The 14,737-nt window shown below is 36.8% G+C and overlaps 2 protein-coding genes across 2 annotated transcripts; both read right to left on the bottom strand.

Annotated features, from left to right (window-relative positions):
- Positions 1-350: 350 nt before the first annotated feature.
- Positions 351-2,750, bottom strand: LOC143862503 (large ribosomal subunit protein mL54-like). Its single transcript, XM_077373559.1, has 2 exons — positions 2,605-2,750; positions 351-971 (listed from the first exon to the last, which is right to left on the bottom strand). The coding sequence occupies exon 2, from the start codon at positions 967-969 to the stop codon at positions 568-570; it is 402 nt and encodes a 133-aa protein (XP_077229674.1). The 5' UTR covers positions 970-971; positions 2,605-2,750; the 3' UTR covers positions 351-567.
- Positions 2,751-5,747: 2,997 nt separating this feature from the next.
- LOC143859992 (glyceraldehyde-3-phosphate dehydrogenase, cytosolic-like) lies at positions 5,748-12,137 on the bottom strand. Its single transcript, XM_077370492.1, has 12 exons — positions 12,008-12,137; positions 11,890-11,913; positions 11,662-11,762; positions 10,292-10,407; positions 10,044-10,143; positions 8,814-8,960; positions 8,659-8,719; positions 8,446-8,543; positions 7,675-7,817; positions 7,416-7,499; positions 6,164-6,253; positions 5,748-6,051 (listed from the first exon to the last, which is right to left on the bottom strand). Exons 1-12 carry the CDS (start codon positions 12,009-12,011, stop codon positions 6,006-6,008), a joined length of 1,014 nt encoding a protein of 337 aa, XP_077226607.1. The 5' UTR covers positions 12,012-12,137; the 3' UTR covers positions 5,748-6,005.
- Between the last annotated feature and the right edge of the window lie 2,600 nt (positions 12,138-14,737).

The following is a 14,737-nucleotide window of genomic DNA, read 5'->3' as shown; positions in this document are numbered from 1 at the left end:
TAGTGTTTTGCAATACGATATAGTTTTTTTTTTTTTTTAATACTCACCAGCCTAGTATATCATACACAGCACAATATAGCTAAGTAGATAATAAGAATAGACTTGACAACTAATGCCAAAACACAACAGTACAACCACAAGATCATCAAGTGTATGGTACAGAAAATTAACAAAAATAAAAAAATATGATCAAATAGAAATCAAGTAAATAGAAAAAGAAAGGAAACCGTATAAGTTTTTGCTAACTCATAACAAACAAACCCACTCATTCGACACCCAACTCAGTACATGGTGGACAACTCAGAAAAAAAAAGGATGTCATGGGCTACTCAAACTATGGCATTCAAAGATAATAAAAGGGTAGGGGCACATCTATTCAATCAGCACCAATAACTACAATTTTACCCAAACACAGATTTAGTTTTTCTCCAATACCATTTCATTCATTTCCCTATCAAGAAAAGGAATACTCTTCCCTTCACATTTAGTTCAATAGCCCTAAAGCCTGACTCCATAACAACAAAAAGAACATCAAAATGAAAAAAAGGACCTCTTACACATTTATTTTTAATTCTTCGCCTTGATGATGTTGTTTTCCTTTATGCGTGCACGGTTGTCCAGCTTAACAAAGCGCTTCAGGTCTTCATAAGGGAGAGTTTCAATGTTCTTCCTCCTGAGTTCACTCAATGGAGGGCGTTTGTCAAGCAGGTGCCACAACCAATCAGGGTAGTTAGAGTCTTCCATTATCTTGGGATCTGCACCATCCTTGAGAATATTAGCACTAACTACCGTGGTGGACTTGACTTCTTTGCTGAGGGTGGAAGTCTTTGGGGCATCACCACCGCCACCTCCTTTCGGGCCCTTCTTTGCTTTACCACCACCCGCTGCGAATGCCCTACGGCCAATCACTCCAACTGCCTCTTTGGGGATGGTTATGTGTCTCAACAATCTGCTACAGCTCATCGCCATTTCTTTACACATGCAGAATTAATAGTACTGTTTTAGTGTTTTATATAGTTAAAAGGGGAGTGAGCACTGCATATATGCATTTCCATTTGATCATTCAAATGACAAGACAGCCAATATGTTTAGACTTTCAATACAATCAGACTCCAACACGGAAAGGCAAGAACTGTTAATGACGAATAATATCATATAATAAATAACCTACATATAAAGATTGAACTATGATGGCAAGTAAATCATATCATGGAAATCTTGTCCCAAAGTCAGAAAAACCTTTTTTCTTTCCTTTTCTATGGTCCCCTTTTCTTTTTATGCCAGATTTAGAATGAAGCAAATAAAGCATGGAAAATCAATTTTCATTATACTTGTTTTCTGTGTTTATGCTCTCATGGATGGTATGAAACTGGGTTTGGATGGCATGATTGTGTACTTGTGTTTGATGCAACATATCATGCCTTCTTTCACCATAATTACAGCGACAATTGATGGAGATAATGATTGTGACGACAATGTAGGTTCTTACCTATAGAACATATGCATATTTGATGCTTGAAACCCAAAATGTCAACCATCTTATGGATTAACACCATAATTCCAGCAACAATTAATGGAGATCATAACCGTGATGATCATGTAGGTTTTTGTGTATAGAATACCTGCATATTTGATGTCTGAACCCAAAATTTCAACCACCTATAAGAAATTTAATATTTTGAAATTGACATGCGATCTTTTGGTGAGATTTCAGAACTCATAAAGTTCTGAAATTTGATGTTTTGGGGAAGAATAAAGTGTTTTAGTACAGAATGGTATGAAATGTCTTTTGATTGGATCAACCCTTGTTTTCATGCTTTTATCATAGTGTACAATTTTTGGCATCATTATTAAAGCGCACAATTCTGACCATTTCTTTGATTCTCATGGGATATCGGTCGCCCTATGGTCCTATCAATCAGATAGAACAAAGAATTTTAGTATGGTATGAACTGTCTTCTGATTGGATCAACGCTTAATTTCATGTTTTTATTACAGCGTGCAATTCTGATGGGAAAATAATACAAATGTCCATAGTTAAAAACAAACGGTTGAACGTAACATATCAGAACCCATCAATAAGACACTGTTAAATACACCAGCAAAAGGGTTCTTGAAACTCAAATTTTTTTTTTTTTTTTGGAATGGTTTCTTGAAACTCAATTTTGATGGATTAAGAGATGATCAAGGCAATGTCATATGGGCCCATTCGGGTCCTATTGGGGTAGCAGATGCCAATGAGGCGGAAGTCCAGGCCATTCACCATAGTATCAAGCTTCTTACGAATGTAGACTTTGAAAAAGGTGGAAATAGAAGGAGACTCAATGAATGTGATAAGATGTATCAATAACATACACTCAGATAATTTTGGGTTTGAAAATCAAGATTAAATTCCTTGTGAAGCATAATCACAAGAGATATGCATCACATAATTTCTAGGGTTTGAAAATGAAAATCAACGAAAAAAAAGTGAGAAGATAAGAAATGATTTTGCATTTGGTGTTCTGTAGCAAGCTAAATAGATCTCAATCCCTACAATTAAAGCAAAAGAAAAGACGAATAAGAAGAAGATCGAGAGGGAAAAGATGAGATTTTAGGTCTTACCTAAAATGATGAGATTTGCATCTACAAGCTGTTGTTTTTTAAGGACAGATGAAATGGGGGAAAACTTTTTAGGGTTTCTCAGTCTTGGGACTTGAGAGAGAGAGACGCTTTTTGACGTCAAATCACGTTACAAGGGGGCGTATTATCCTAAAGTGGGGCGAACATGTCTTGGCTTTTTTTGCCTAAAAATATCAGCCTAAGTGGGGCCTTTTTCGAAATTGAACTCAGCGACAAAGTCAGTAAGAAATAGTACCTACGCGCGTCTGAGTTTTGCCTGAGGGTGTAAAAAAAATCGAGTTTTTAACTTTTTATACGGTGTAAGCCCTTATAGTCCCATATTTTTTCAAAAAGTATTGTACGGACCCCACTATAAGATGATCCAAACCGTCCATGTTATGGGCCACAACGTAAATAGGTTGTGCCCAAAAAAAAAATCTCTATAGGATGATTCCAACCCTCCGATCTATAGAAGCACTGCATATTATGGAAACCTCTATAGATCGGAGGGATAGGATCATCCTATGGTAATGATTTTTGGCTATTTACATTGTGTCCCATCACATGGACGGTTTGGATCATCCTATAATGTGGTCCACACAGTACTCTTTGAAAAATATGGGACTATAAAGGCCAAAATCAATATAATAATTTTTGAAGATTTCGTTGAAGAATTTTTGGCAAAAACAGTGGGAGAGTTACTATTTTAGTTTTTTTTCCTAACTTTTTGCCAAAAATATTGGTGATTGGAAGGAAATCTACAATGGGAAAACGGCTTAGCAAAACATAATGGGAGTTTTGGTGATTGGAAGGGAAATCTACAATTGGAAACGGCTTAAAAGATTAGGATGGTAAATTTGTCATTTTCAAGAGGACACGTCGCACTCCCACATCGTACAGGATTCTGTTTTACATATATATTATATGATTTTATTTTCCCTGAAAATATTACTCATTTTTACGTGTAGAAGATCCTTATTCATGTATGCACGTCATGTTTAAAGATAAAGTTGGGCGAATGAGAAACCATGGAACAAAAAGAGAAATAATTGAAAATCCAAAAGAAGAGAAAAATATCAGAGCGCACGTAGTTTTTCAAAATCAACCAAAACACCCCCATTTCATTTCTTAACCAGATCAGACCAGTTCAGATCAGAAGTAGATCAGAAACCCGAAGAAAATTAGTGAAAATCGGACCAAAATCCTCTGAATTTTCTAGTTTTCCTATCCTAGTTTCTTTTACTACCAAAGAGAGAGACAATAGAGAGGGAGAGAGAAATACTCGAGGAGCTACCCGGTAGCGGGTAGTTATAGGGTTTGGGGATCCTTTTTGCCCTGAACCCAATAGCGTAAATCCCTACCTCCTCTTTGTAAATAAGGTTACGTTCCTTCTCCTTCTCCTTTTCCCACCGCTCTGTCTCCGGTCCTCCCATAGACAAAAGAGATAGAGATGAGAGCCTAGTGCTCGACGGTATTGGCCCTAACCTGGATGGCGACTCTGAGATTCTCTTTTCTGTGAAATTTGGATTCATGTCCCAAGTTCACAAAAAACGCAGACATTCACAAACACCCCCTTTCGACACGAAAGACGAGCGCTACGGCGCGGCGACGTGGCATCTGGGAAGGGGCACCACAGTTGAGTTTCACTATTTTTTATGCTTTTTTTTCAATCACAATAAGATTGGTATTTTTTTATATATTATTAGACTTGCTGCGAGATATTCTGTATATGAAATTTTAAAGACAACCTCTTCCAAAAGGTGATGCTTTTTATCTCTTTCAGTTTTTTTAAGATTGGCAAATATTTACTTTATATTTAGTACAAATGTTTTTAGGAAATACAATTGCAGAGTTGTTGTCTTTTTCTGGTTATTTAGTACAAATATTTGAACCTTGGATTTGACTGGATTTAACGGGAGTTATTGTCTTTTGCTAGTAATTTAGTACAAGCGTTTGAACTTTGAATTTGCAGGTTCAAGATGTGTTCAATATTACTCACCCCTCATTTCTCTCGTGAAAATGTCTTCTCTTTTCTTCATCATTTTATTTCTAACCTTATTAATCCCAGTATCTCAAGCTCTTGTATCAAGCTACTCATCTCCTCCCTATCACTCGAAATGTCAATACAAGAGCCCTGCTAGATCTCTCTTGTCTGCTAGATTTTTGGAGTTTTTCTTAGGGTATCCAACCAGGTTTTTTTCCTAGTGTTTTCTAAGGGTTTTTGGAGTGTTTTAGGATTAAAAGTTGGCCAAAGATGGCCTGGAGTTAGTTTTGAAAACTTCCGGGTTTTTTCGGGATCTGATGGAGATTGTTTGGATATTTCGGGGATTTACCCGTAATCTTACCGAGGCTATCTGGAGACTTCCTGGGATTTTCTGGTGATCTCGGGGGTTTGTCTGAATAATTCTACTGTTGTAGAACTTTGGATTTCTTTTTCTTTTTGCCTTGTGATTTTTTCTTGTTTTCTTCAGTTTACACTTCTACATGCAAACCATCATCGGCTCTTTCCTAGCTGACAAGTCGTCCGACGAGGTATTGCACTTATCTATTTATCGACCATGCAGCTGATATTAGCATTTCTGATATTGTTAAAAACATAGCCTTTCTAATCAGAGTAAGATGATGAGATATAAAGGAAAAATATAAAACTCTAAGCAGAGAGAGGAACTAATAACTTTTTCTCAACCGGCAGATTTCTCTTGCAATCCTCCTAGCATCATCTCGTGTCAAGTCTCTTCTTGTGTTGGGAGTAGGTGTAGTACCTATCTACCACTTCTTCCATCGGATTGAATAAGTATTCCTGTGCTTCGTATTGGCTTCTTGATAGTTAGCATCAAACTTGATGCTCATGATATCCAGCATTGTAAATATAAAGTAAATCGACTCCCTAGTATCTTGAATCGACCCCCATATAGGGCAGTACTTAGAGAGAGATAGAGAGAGACATGGGGGTCCATTTAAGATACTAGGGGGTTGATTTATCACTGCCCAATAAAAAAAAAACACATTTTTTGGGTGAACAAGAAGGTTGATTGCTTTTATTGGGTGTGTGTGGGTTGGGGGGCAATGGACCATATCATTGGAAAACCCAATGGGGCAATGGGTCCTTGGAGCACAAACCACATTCACAAAATTGAAACGCCAGAAGAATCAACAGCCTTTCTTCATAAGATAAAGGACCTAATTACCATGAAGATTATCCCACTATAAAGACACTGCTTACACACAAGACAGTTCTCTTAAATAAGAAAAATGCAAAGTCCCCATTGCGACCTACCAACCTCAAAACCAAAAAGATAAACACTGCAACAGTCTAACAGACGATGCATGTTACTTTTATTTTTACTCAAGAGAGAAACTAGAAACATCATCATCTTCTTCTCTACCTCACAGCCAAACCAACTCTACTTCACTGATGCCATGTGAATGATCAAATCAACCACGCGAGTGCTGCAAAATTAAAATCAACAAAACTCAAATCACCTACTCAGTAAGGCGCAACTCATGCACATACCAAGATTTAGATTAAGGAACAGTGGAAGTCAATGGTGGCGAAAATTACCTGTATCCCCATTCATTGTCATACCAAGCCACGAGCTTCACAAAGTGTTCGTTGAGGGCAATTCCGGCTTTGGCATCGAAGATGCTCGACCTGAAATTTAAAATAGCTAAAACAAATCACACCATAACTTTATTATTATTATTGATCATAAAAAGATAGCTACTCTGGCTTCTCCAGCTTTACATCCCTAATAATTAATTTTCCAGTGGACACCCCCAGACACACAAAGGAAACTGCAGATCAGGAAATTGGATACATTTTCCTAATCGTAGAATCACAGGGAAATTGGAGGAAAGGACTGCATCTCGCTCTTTGATTTATGAAAGTTTTGATCTATGAAAAACTTGTCCGGTCTCTACAGGAGTGTGGATGTCTACCACTCCGTGCAACTGGAGGCAAGCAATTGGCTTACCCTAACCTATCTCACTAGTGTACAGTGGCCGTTGATCAACCCAATACCTGAGTGGGCCCAAAAAACAGATGAGAATTTGGCTGTTGATCATCCACTCCGTCACATTAAAAAAACCCACGGATAGTTTAGGGGGTGTTTTTGGTAACTTCAAAACCACGGGGTTAGAAGTGGAATTTGGCCATAGTTGAGGGCGTATATCTGTATTTTTCCCAAAATTATACAATCCTGATTATCCTAAGCATCAGGTCATCCAGATGGTTTAAAGTTTAAACACAAAAAATCTGAGAATCCCCGTTGATACGACATCAGAACTGGTCCATCCATGGTAAGGACCTTTGGATGTGCAATTCGGATTAAAGAAACAGTTTACAAAGAATGGGATACCAGGCACTCCACAATCAAAGATGATCAAGATTCCCCAATGTGATTGGTCAAAAAGGCTTAGGTTACAGGGATATGCAGTCCATGTAAAAGGAACATCTTAAAAAAATGGGAGACCAGCCAGGACACAATCAAAGATTATCAAGTTTCCCTCATCTGATTGTAAAAAGAGGGTAGGATGTGGGGATATATATATATATATATATATATATATGAAGTCCAGATCAAAACAAGGAAAGGGACACCACCCAGACATGATCAAAGATTATCAAGTTTCGATGTAATTGTAAAAGGACCAACAGTAGGTCTGTTGTTTAGTTGTCTTAGATTTAAAAAGCCAGTCCCCCATTGAAATTGCAATAGAAGGATAATGGACATAGCATAAACATTCATGACAGTTATCCACAAGCCACAAAGAGATGAACAAAAAATGAGTACTTTAAGAAAAGTTTACATTACCTGCTGTCACCCACGAAGTCAGTGGACACAACATCATCTTCAGTGTAACCCAAGATTCCCTTCATCTTTCCCTCAGATTCCGCCCTGCGTTTCAAAGCAAATAAAAGGTAATAAACAACCGTAAACTCCTTCAACTAAATCGCAATATTTGATTTGAAAACCTGCACTGCACACTGAAAGGAGGTACGCATACTAAGCACCATACAAAAAATAGAACCAGAAGATATTTTTCCCTCTTTTTTGTAATGTTTTTACTTACTTGACTACAGCTTTGATCTGATCATAGCTGGCCCCCTTCTCAAGCCTCACAGTGAGATCAATTACAGAGACGTCAGAAGTGGGAACCCGGAAAGCCATCCCAGTCAGCTTCCCATTCAATGCCGGGAGCACTTTCCCAACAGCCTTCATGAATAATAAAAAAAACAAAGTATCAATATCATATTATCATACTTTGCTACACTGCATGAGTGGGAAGTAAACCTAAATAGCACAGGTGAAAAGCCCCAGTTGTCACACCACCACATGGTCAAGACGTGGTGAATAAAAAATATCACAATGTGGAATACACATATCTAAAGCAAACCGATCCTCTATACAAAAAGTAATTAATCAGCATAATTGATCAAGGGACAGAACTGCACTACATGTTAACAAGTGACTGAAGTGAAGTATGCATCAAACATACCAACTAGTGTAACAAAGAATAGTATCTGTTTTAGTTTTTTAAAAATACAAATACCTAATTCCTTTTTTTTTTATTTTAAAAGGTAACAATTACCTAATTCCTATGTAACTAATGTTACCAAAATTGTACGTCCATATAATACATTCTAAATGAATCAACCAACCACAACATAATCCAGGATGAAGCAAAGATAACTTCTCATGAGAGAACAATTAATCAGCCATGACAAGTAAATAAACTACATAGTGTCACATTATAGGTGTTGTACCCAAAAATCAATCAATGAATAAGAAAATATAACAACCAATCATATCAATTGATGTTACTTCTATTAGTAACAAGTACCTTGGCAGCTCCAGTACTGCTAGGGATGATGTTGAACCCAGCAGCTCTTCCACCTCTCCAATCCTTGTTTGAAGGCCCATCAACAGTTTTTTGGGTAGCTGAATCACCAAAAAAATTAAAAGAGAAAGTAAGCCCATTCTGAAATTTTCACACACACACAAAAAAAACACAATAGAACTATCAATGGATAGGTTATGCAGAAAGTATCCTCACCGGTGATGGAGTGAACTGTAGTCATCAGTCCCTCAACAATGCCAAAGTTATCATGAATAACCTGTTAAATTTACAGGAAAAAAAGAAGATATTGAACATTTTCAGTGTGGAAATAATGCTGAATTTAGAATACGAGCCGAGAAGTAGCTAAGGACCTTAGCTAGAGGAGCTAGACAGTTAGTTGTGCAACTAGCATTCGAAACAATGTCAATGTCTGGCTTGTACTCGGTGTGATTCACACCCATGACAAACATGGGAGCATCTTTGCTTGGAGCTGAAATTATCACTTTCTTAGCACCACCCTATTCATCATAGATCAACCAATTGTAAATAAGATACCAATCTCGAAGATAGAAAACACATGCAAGATCAAGTAACCAGTAAGATCATAATTTTCTTAATTTGTAACTCCTAATTGCATATCATCTCACAAACACAGCTAAATTGATCAATAGAAATTTCTCCTTATCCTAGTAAGTTGAAAAATGGAAAAACAATTTCACAAGAGCAATTTTAGCCCAGATGCTGGCAACTCCAAATGAAATGAATCACTACTCAGTATAGCATTGCTATATTCCACAAAAAGAAATAACAGATCATATGTAGCAGAGATGGCAAAACAAAAATCAATGCTTATTACAAGTTTTCTAGTCGAAACTCCACATCGAGGAACAAAGTATAACATAGAACAGTTTCAGTAAGACCACTGGCTTGCCAAAAACAAAGATTACGGGCCTTTTTGGATGCCACTGAAACTGGTTCTTGCAAAAAAAAAAAGTTGAAGTTGACCATATTTGTAAATGCAACATTGAGGCCATTTTGGAAACCATTAACATAGTAATAAAAGTACTATTACCATTATTTGCGACATAAATAAGACCACATACAAGATCATGTGCAAATAATTTTTTAGGGGTATCCAAACAGGCTCTAAATCATTCCGCATACTTGTTCCAATTCAACAGGTAATATACAACAAAGTAAAAAAGCTCTAGTAGGAAAAACACAGAGCAAAATAAAATACAAAAAGAAAATGGATCTTCATGTCCTGGATTCCAGAGAGAACCCTGTTACAAAAAACAAATATCAATCATATAAAGATTAAGAGAGATGATCTTTCACTACCTTGTTTGACATTAGCAGCCATTTTAATGTTTTAAGCTAATAAGCTCTAACAAAGGGTTGTTGATGTATGAACAATACAACGTATAACACAGGTTTCAATCAAGGAAAGCGCTATAAGGCAAATCTCAAAACAGTACTGTAAGAATGGAAAGTGGATGATCAACTAGCCACCCCAACATAATAAAAGAACGGATCACACTTCACCAACATCAATAGTAAAATACACAATAAAAGTTATCTGGACAGAGAAGATAAAAAACCTTAAGATGGGCGGCAGCCTTGTCCTTATCGGTGAAAACCCCAGTTGATTCAACAACATACTCGGCACCAGTCTCACCCCAAGGAATCTCTTCAGGGTTCCTTACAATCACATAAAACAAACAACATTTCAGGACACTACTACATTAATAATCAAAAGTGATACAACTTGAGAATAAATAGAGATTGAGCCATTCTAAAAAACAAGAATAAATAGAGATTGAAAACATGAAATATCAGATAGGCTCACCTGTTACCGAAGACAGCGACTGGTTTGTCCCCAAAGAGAAGTGTCTTTGAGTCCTTCACCGTGATGTCATGATGCTTCCATTGTCCGTGGACAGTGTCGTACTTAAACATATATGTCTGCATATACCATAAGAAAAAGGTATAAGGAAAAAGCACATTTATATAGGAGATTGTTTCAACTCTGCCATGACAAACCATCTGAGCTTATAAGACAAGCTAAGATCTGGGCCATCCATATGGTGGACTATCATTTACTAGCCAAATCATGAAATACATACCTTAAAATGACTTTACAGAGGGATAGGTAGAATTAAATGAGAAATGGAATGAAAACGAAAACAAATGAGAAAGAGGAAGAAACCATAATGAGATAATCATCATCATTATTATTATGCTCAAATTAGAAGACCTGAAAATACAAATAAAAATGTGAATATGGCAACCTGATCATGTATCTCACATATCATACATATTTAGACTGAGTAAATAGCATGTACAAAATATACACCAATTTTCAGTGCAAAAACCCATCTTTAAACCATAATTGAGGACAAATGCCACTCCACCTAAACAGTCAACAACCAATAGGGCCAAAAGTTAGAGCCCTGCTCTATAGAATATAACTAAGTAGATGAATAGAAAGAGACTAGAAGGTTAATTCCAGGTAACTCAAACCTTGAAACTGATATTAATAATTCTCTGCCTTCAACTTACAATGAGCCCCTAATTTATACCAATTCTACCTTAATTAGTCAAGCATATTGATATTCCCAAAATCAAGGGGAAACAACAGTACCCATCTGTTTTGGAAACTCATATAATAAGGAATTGAGACAATTTAGAAAGGTTCCTAAAAGGAGCCCAAAAAATCTCATAATTGAATGATCTTAACTGTAGGATCAAGAGCCTGCATAACCATAATCAGACAAAAGACAGAACCAGACAAGCAGAACCATCCGATCGGTGCCATTAGCATATACCCAGATCCGAGATTACCGATTTCGTGTATACAAAAGGATCAAACAGTACAAATATAATGTCTTAATCACTGAACTTCCTTAATAATTTGTATTTATAAAAGATACAAGCTTCATGATATCAATTCAATATTAGAGATCTTTTATACACTAAGGCCCTGTTTGGATGGTATTTCTAAAATTTTCTAATTTTTTACCCATGACAAAAAAAAAAAAAAAAAGATAAATTGAACCAAACCCACTTAATTTTTACTAGAAGGACCTTCAATTTACAATAATATCCCTCCAAATTCCCCATAATCACATCATTTTCCTCTAAATCATGGAAATTATAAAGCAAGAACCATATAATTGCATGAACAAAAAACTAAATAATGAGTAGATTTGGATTTACCATGTATTCAGTAGTAATAAATGGATCATTAACTGCAACAAGTTCCACATCATCTCTCTGAAGAGCAACCCTAGCTACCAAACGACCAATCCTTCCAAAACCTTTTTTTTTTTCAACAAATTAAAAAAAATAAAATCACAACCCATATAATCAATAAAAAAAAATCTATATAACCCATATAATCAATAAAAAAAAAATCTATAGCAAGATTAAGTTAGATCGAAATACCGTTGATTCCGATCTTGACCTTGCCTGTAACAATTAAACAAAACAAAATCAAACACCCAAAAAAAAAAAAAAAAAAAAAACAGTGTATGAAAAGAGAAGATCAGTACTATGATTTTACCCATGATTTCTAGTAAAAATAAACAGAGATTGATTGAGGAAAAAAAAGGAGGCTTGAAATGAAAATAGAGAGGGTTTTAGGTATAGGGGTATTTAAAGGAGAATGAGAAGGACGTGAATGCGTGATGAATAAGGTGGTAAGCGGATTTTTCAAAAACAGCGGTTTTGCACGTCGGCGGTTTTGGAAAGTTGAAAGCGGTTTTGAATAGAACTGCATGCATGCGTGGGCCACGTCATTCTGAATAGGGGAGGGCCCATTGGATTACCGTGACGTGGCATTTCGTAATTGATAACGGGAAGTTTTTGTTTTAGTTAAATGCCACTTGAATTGTGGGATATTTACGATGATGACACTCGGGGTTTTGGGTTAAGACATGGAATGTTCCAGATGATTTCTGCCTTGGGTTTTGGGCTGCCCCTTGTTTTGGTAGAAGGGTTTGAAATGACGGAAATGTCCTTTGCCATGGGCGACAAGTCAGCAGAAAATAGTGAAAGAAAGGGGGCGATTTTTGAAAGCGAAAAGATTTAATGGAAAATTTCTAATTGGGAATTATTCTGATTCGGATTCGGATATGGGAATAAATTAAGAGGGAAAATTTTAGAAACTAATCTTGTCAAAATGTTCTTTTGACTTAATCAATTTTGTTGAATTTTTTGAAGAATCACATGCAATTTAGAAAATTCTAGCTTTCTAGAAAAAATGCGACCTTATGTAAGTATTTGTTACTTCTAAAATTTCAAAGAGCTTGACGAATGGGATCTAGATATTATCTAGAGTGTCATCAGAGTGTCCTAAGTCCTGTCCAATTAATCCTTATTCTTTCTATATAAAATGGGCGTAAAACAAATTTTAAATTTTACACCCATTTTTTCACTTAAAAATGGGGATAATATTTGTTTTACAGCCATTTTACATCAAAGCAACTTAGCCCAATAGGTAATTAATCTAAACTTCTAAATAAGTAAGATAATGCTTGTAAATAAATCAATCTTCGTTTGGTTGCTAGTAAAAATAAAATCCATTTGATTTTTGTGGGAGAATTAGCGGTGACATCAGCTTTTCTTTTCTTTGGAAGTTTCTAATGTGATTTTCTTTTTCCTTGGAAGTCTCCCATGTAATTTTTTAAGGAATGATGATCTCTCTCTTTCTCTCTCTCCACTCATAATAGCACTCTTGTCTAATAAATGAATGTCCCATCCCTTGTCTCCTCTCTCATTCCACAAGAATTCAATGGAATTTTTTATACTAGCAACCAAAAGAAGTAGGGCACGTTTGGCTACCATGAATTTTTTTTTTAGCTTTACCCAATGGTGAGGGATGGTGGGAGAGAGATCGATATGAGATGGACCCAGTGACGAGAGGGTGAGAGAAGCCTAAAAATCCAGAAACAAAGAACTCCACTTAAAATATGATTGAATTTTATTTTTTTAGTCACTTCTCACCAAAGCTTATTTGTGCCCTCTCAATTCTCTACTCCTCCAACCTGAGCTACCCCTCTCTCACCACTTGGAGATACTAACCTATCATAAGAAAAAACTTGGCTGCTAGACATGGCTTAAATCTGAACTGCATAGTAGTACCCTAACCCCAGGGGAAGTCGAATCCCCGCCTCCTTGAAAGAGATGTCGTGAACGGCTAGACGATAGGGACCTAACTGAATACAAGCATCTAATTTCTAGGGCTAGATTATTGCCTAATTTATTGGGGCTTAAAAGTAGCAAAAGAGTTGCAAATGAGAGAGAGAGAGAGAAACAACTTGAGACTCTGTTCGTCTGAGAGAAGGGGAAATGGTTTTAATAAAGTTTTTTTATAGGATCAAAATATCTTTCATTACTATTGTAGTTACATTATGGAGGACATTCACATACATTAGAAGCCTCCAATCAGATCTAGGACACTCTTAATACTAGGTTCTATCAGCACAATTTCGAACCTTAGGATATGGATCCAGATCATGTTAGATTTGTAAAGTTGTTGTGCCCATATCTTGTCAAATTAAGTTGGAATACTTTGGATCACTCATTGCATCAAGGCCCATCAAACGAGAAGTAAAAAATAATTAATTAACAAGACCATGATTTTTTTTTATTGACGGCTTGGAGAGAATCGGATTCAATCCATAGCTTCTTTGCACCTTTCCTGACTGCCAGATGGGTTCCCATGAGGATTGCTTCTAGTTCCAGTCCACTAATACTAGTGGGATGAGTGTCTGTAGAGAATGCTCCGAAAATCCTACTTTCTCTATCTCTGATGATGCCTCCTATGGATGCCAAGTCCCCTACAAGAGAGGCGTCCGAGTTGAGCCATTCTTCCCTTTCAACGCATTTATGAGCCATTCTTCTTCTTCTTTCTGCAGCTGCTTGTGAATCTGCAGAGGACTGATCTCCACACCCAGGAGGAGTATGAACAGTTAAAGAAGAGGTGGTCGATAGTCTCTCTGTTAGAGTTACATAGAGGGCGGTCTCGGGTGCTGAGTCTTTGCAGCAACGTTTACAATGTGACGATGCCTTGCTCCGGTATGTGGCCTCTGAACCAAACTGTGGTGAACCATGGGACAGCAGGGTTATGAGTACGGATAATGTCCCATGAGCTCTTAAATGTGTACTCACCATCTGCTGTGGGCTTCCAAATAATTTGGTCTTCTCTGTCAGGAATGATAGTGGCAGATGACGGAATATTCTGAATATATGGCATTGTGCACTTGAGATTTTGATCCCATTGCCCCCCTTT

This window comes from Tasmannia lanceolata, unplaced genomic scaffold (assembly GCF_043159265.1).
Source record: "Tasmannia lanceolata isolate RefF3 unplaced genomic scaffold, GAP_Taslan_0.1 ptg000037l, whole genome shotgun sequence".
NCBI classification, from domain to species: Eukaryota; Viridiplantae; Streptophyta; class Magnoliopsida; order Canellales; family Winteraceae; genus Tasmannia; species Tasmannia lanceolata.
Note: the sequence above shows the minus strand (reverse complement) of the source record. Positions and strands in the feature narration are given on the sequence as shown.

Excerpts from the sequence above, each read along its gene's own strand:
- LOC143862503 (XM_077373559.1), bottom strand. The coding sequence starts at position 969 with ATGGCGATGAGCTGTAGCAGATTGTTGAGACACATAACCATCCCCAAA.
- LOC143859992 (XM_077370492.1), bottom strand. Across the intron at positions 10,144-10,291 it reads GTCGCTGTCTTCGGTAACAG|GAACCCTGAAGAGATTCCTT; the intron begins GTGAGCCTATCT and ends TGTGATTGTAAG. Across the intron at positions 6,254-7,415 it reads GACTTCGTGGGTGACAGCAG|GTCGAGCATCTTCGATGCCA; the intron begins GTAATGTAAACT and ends TTTAAATTTCAG.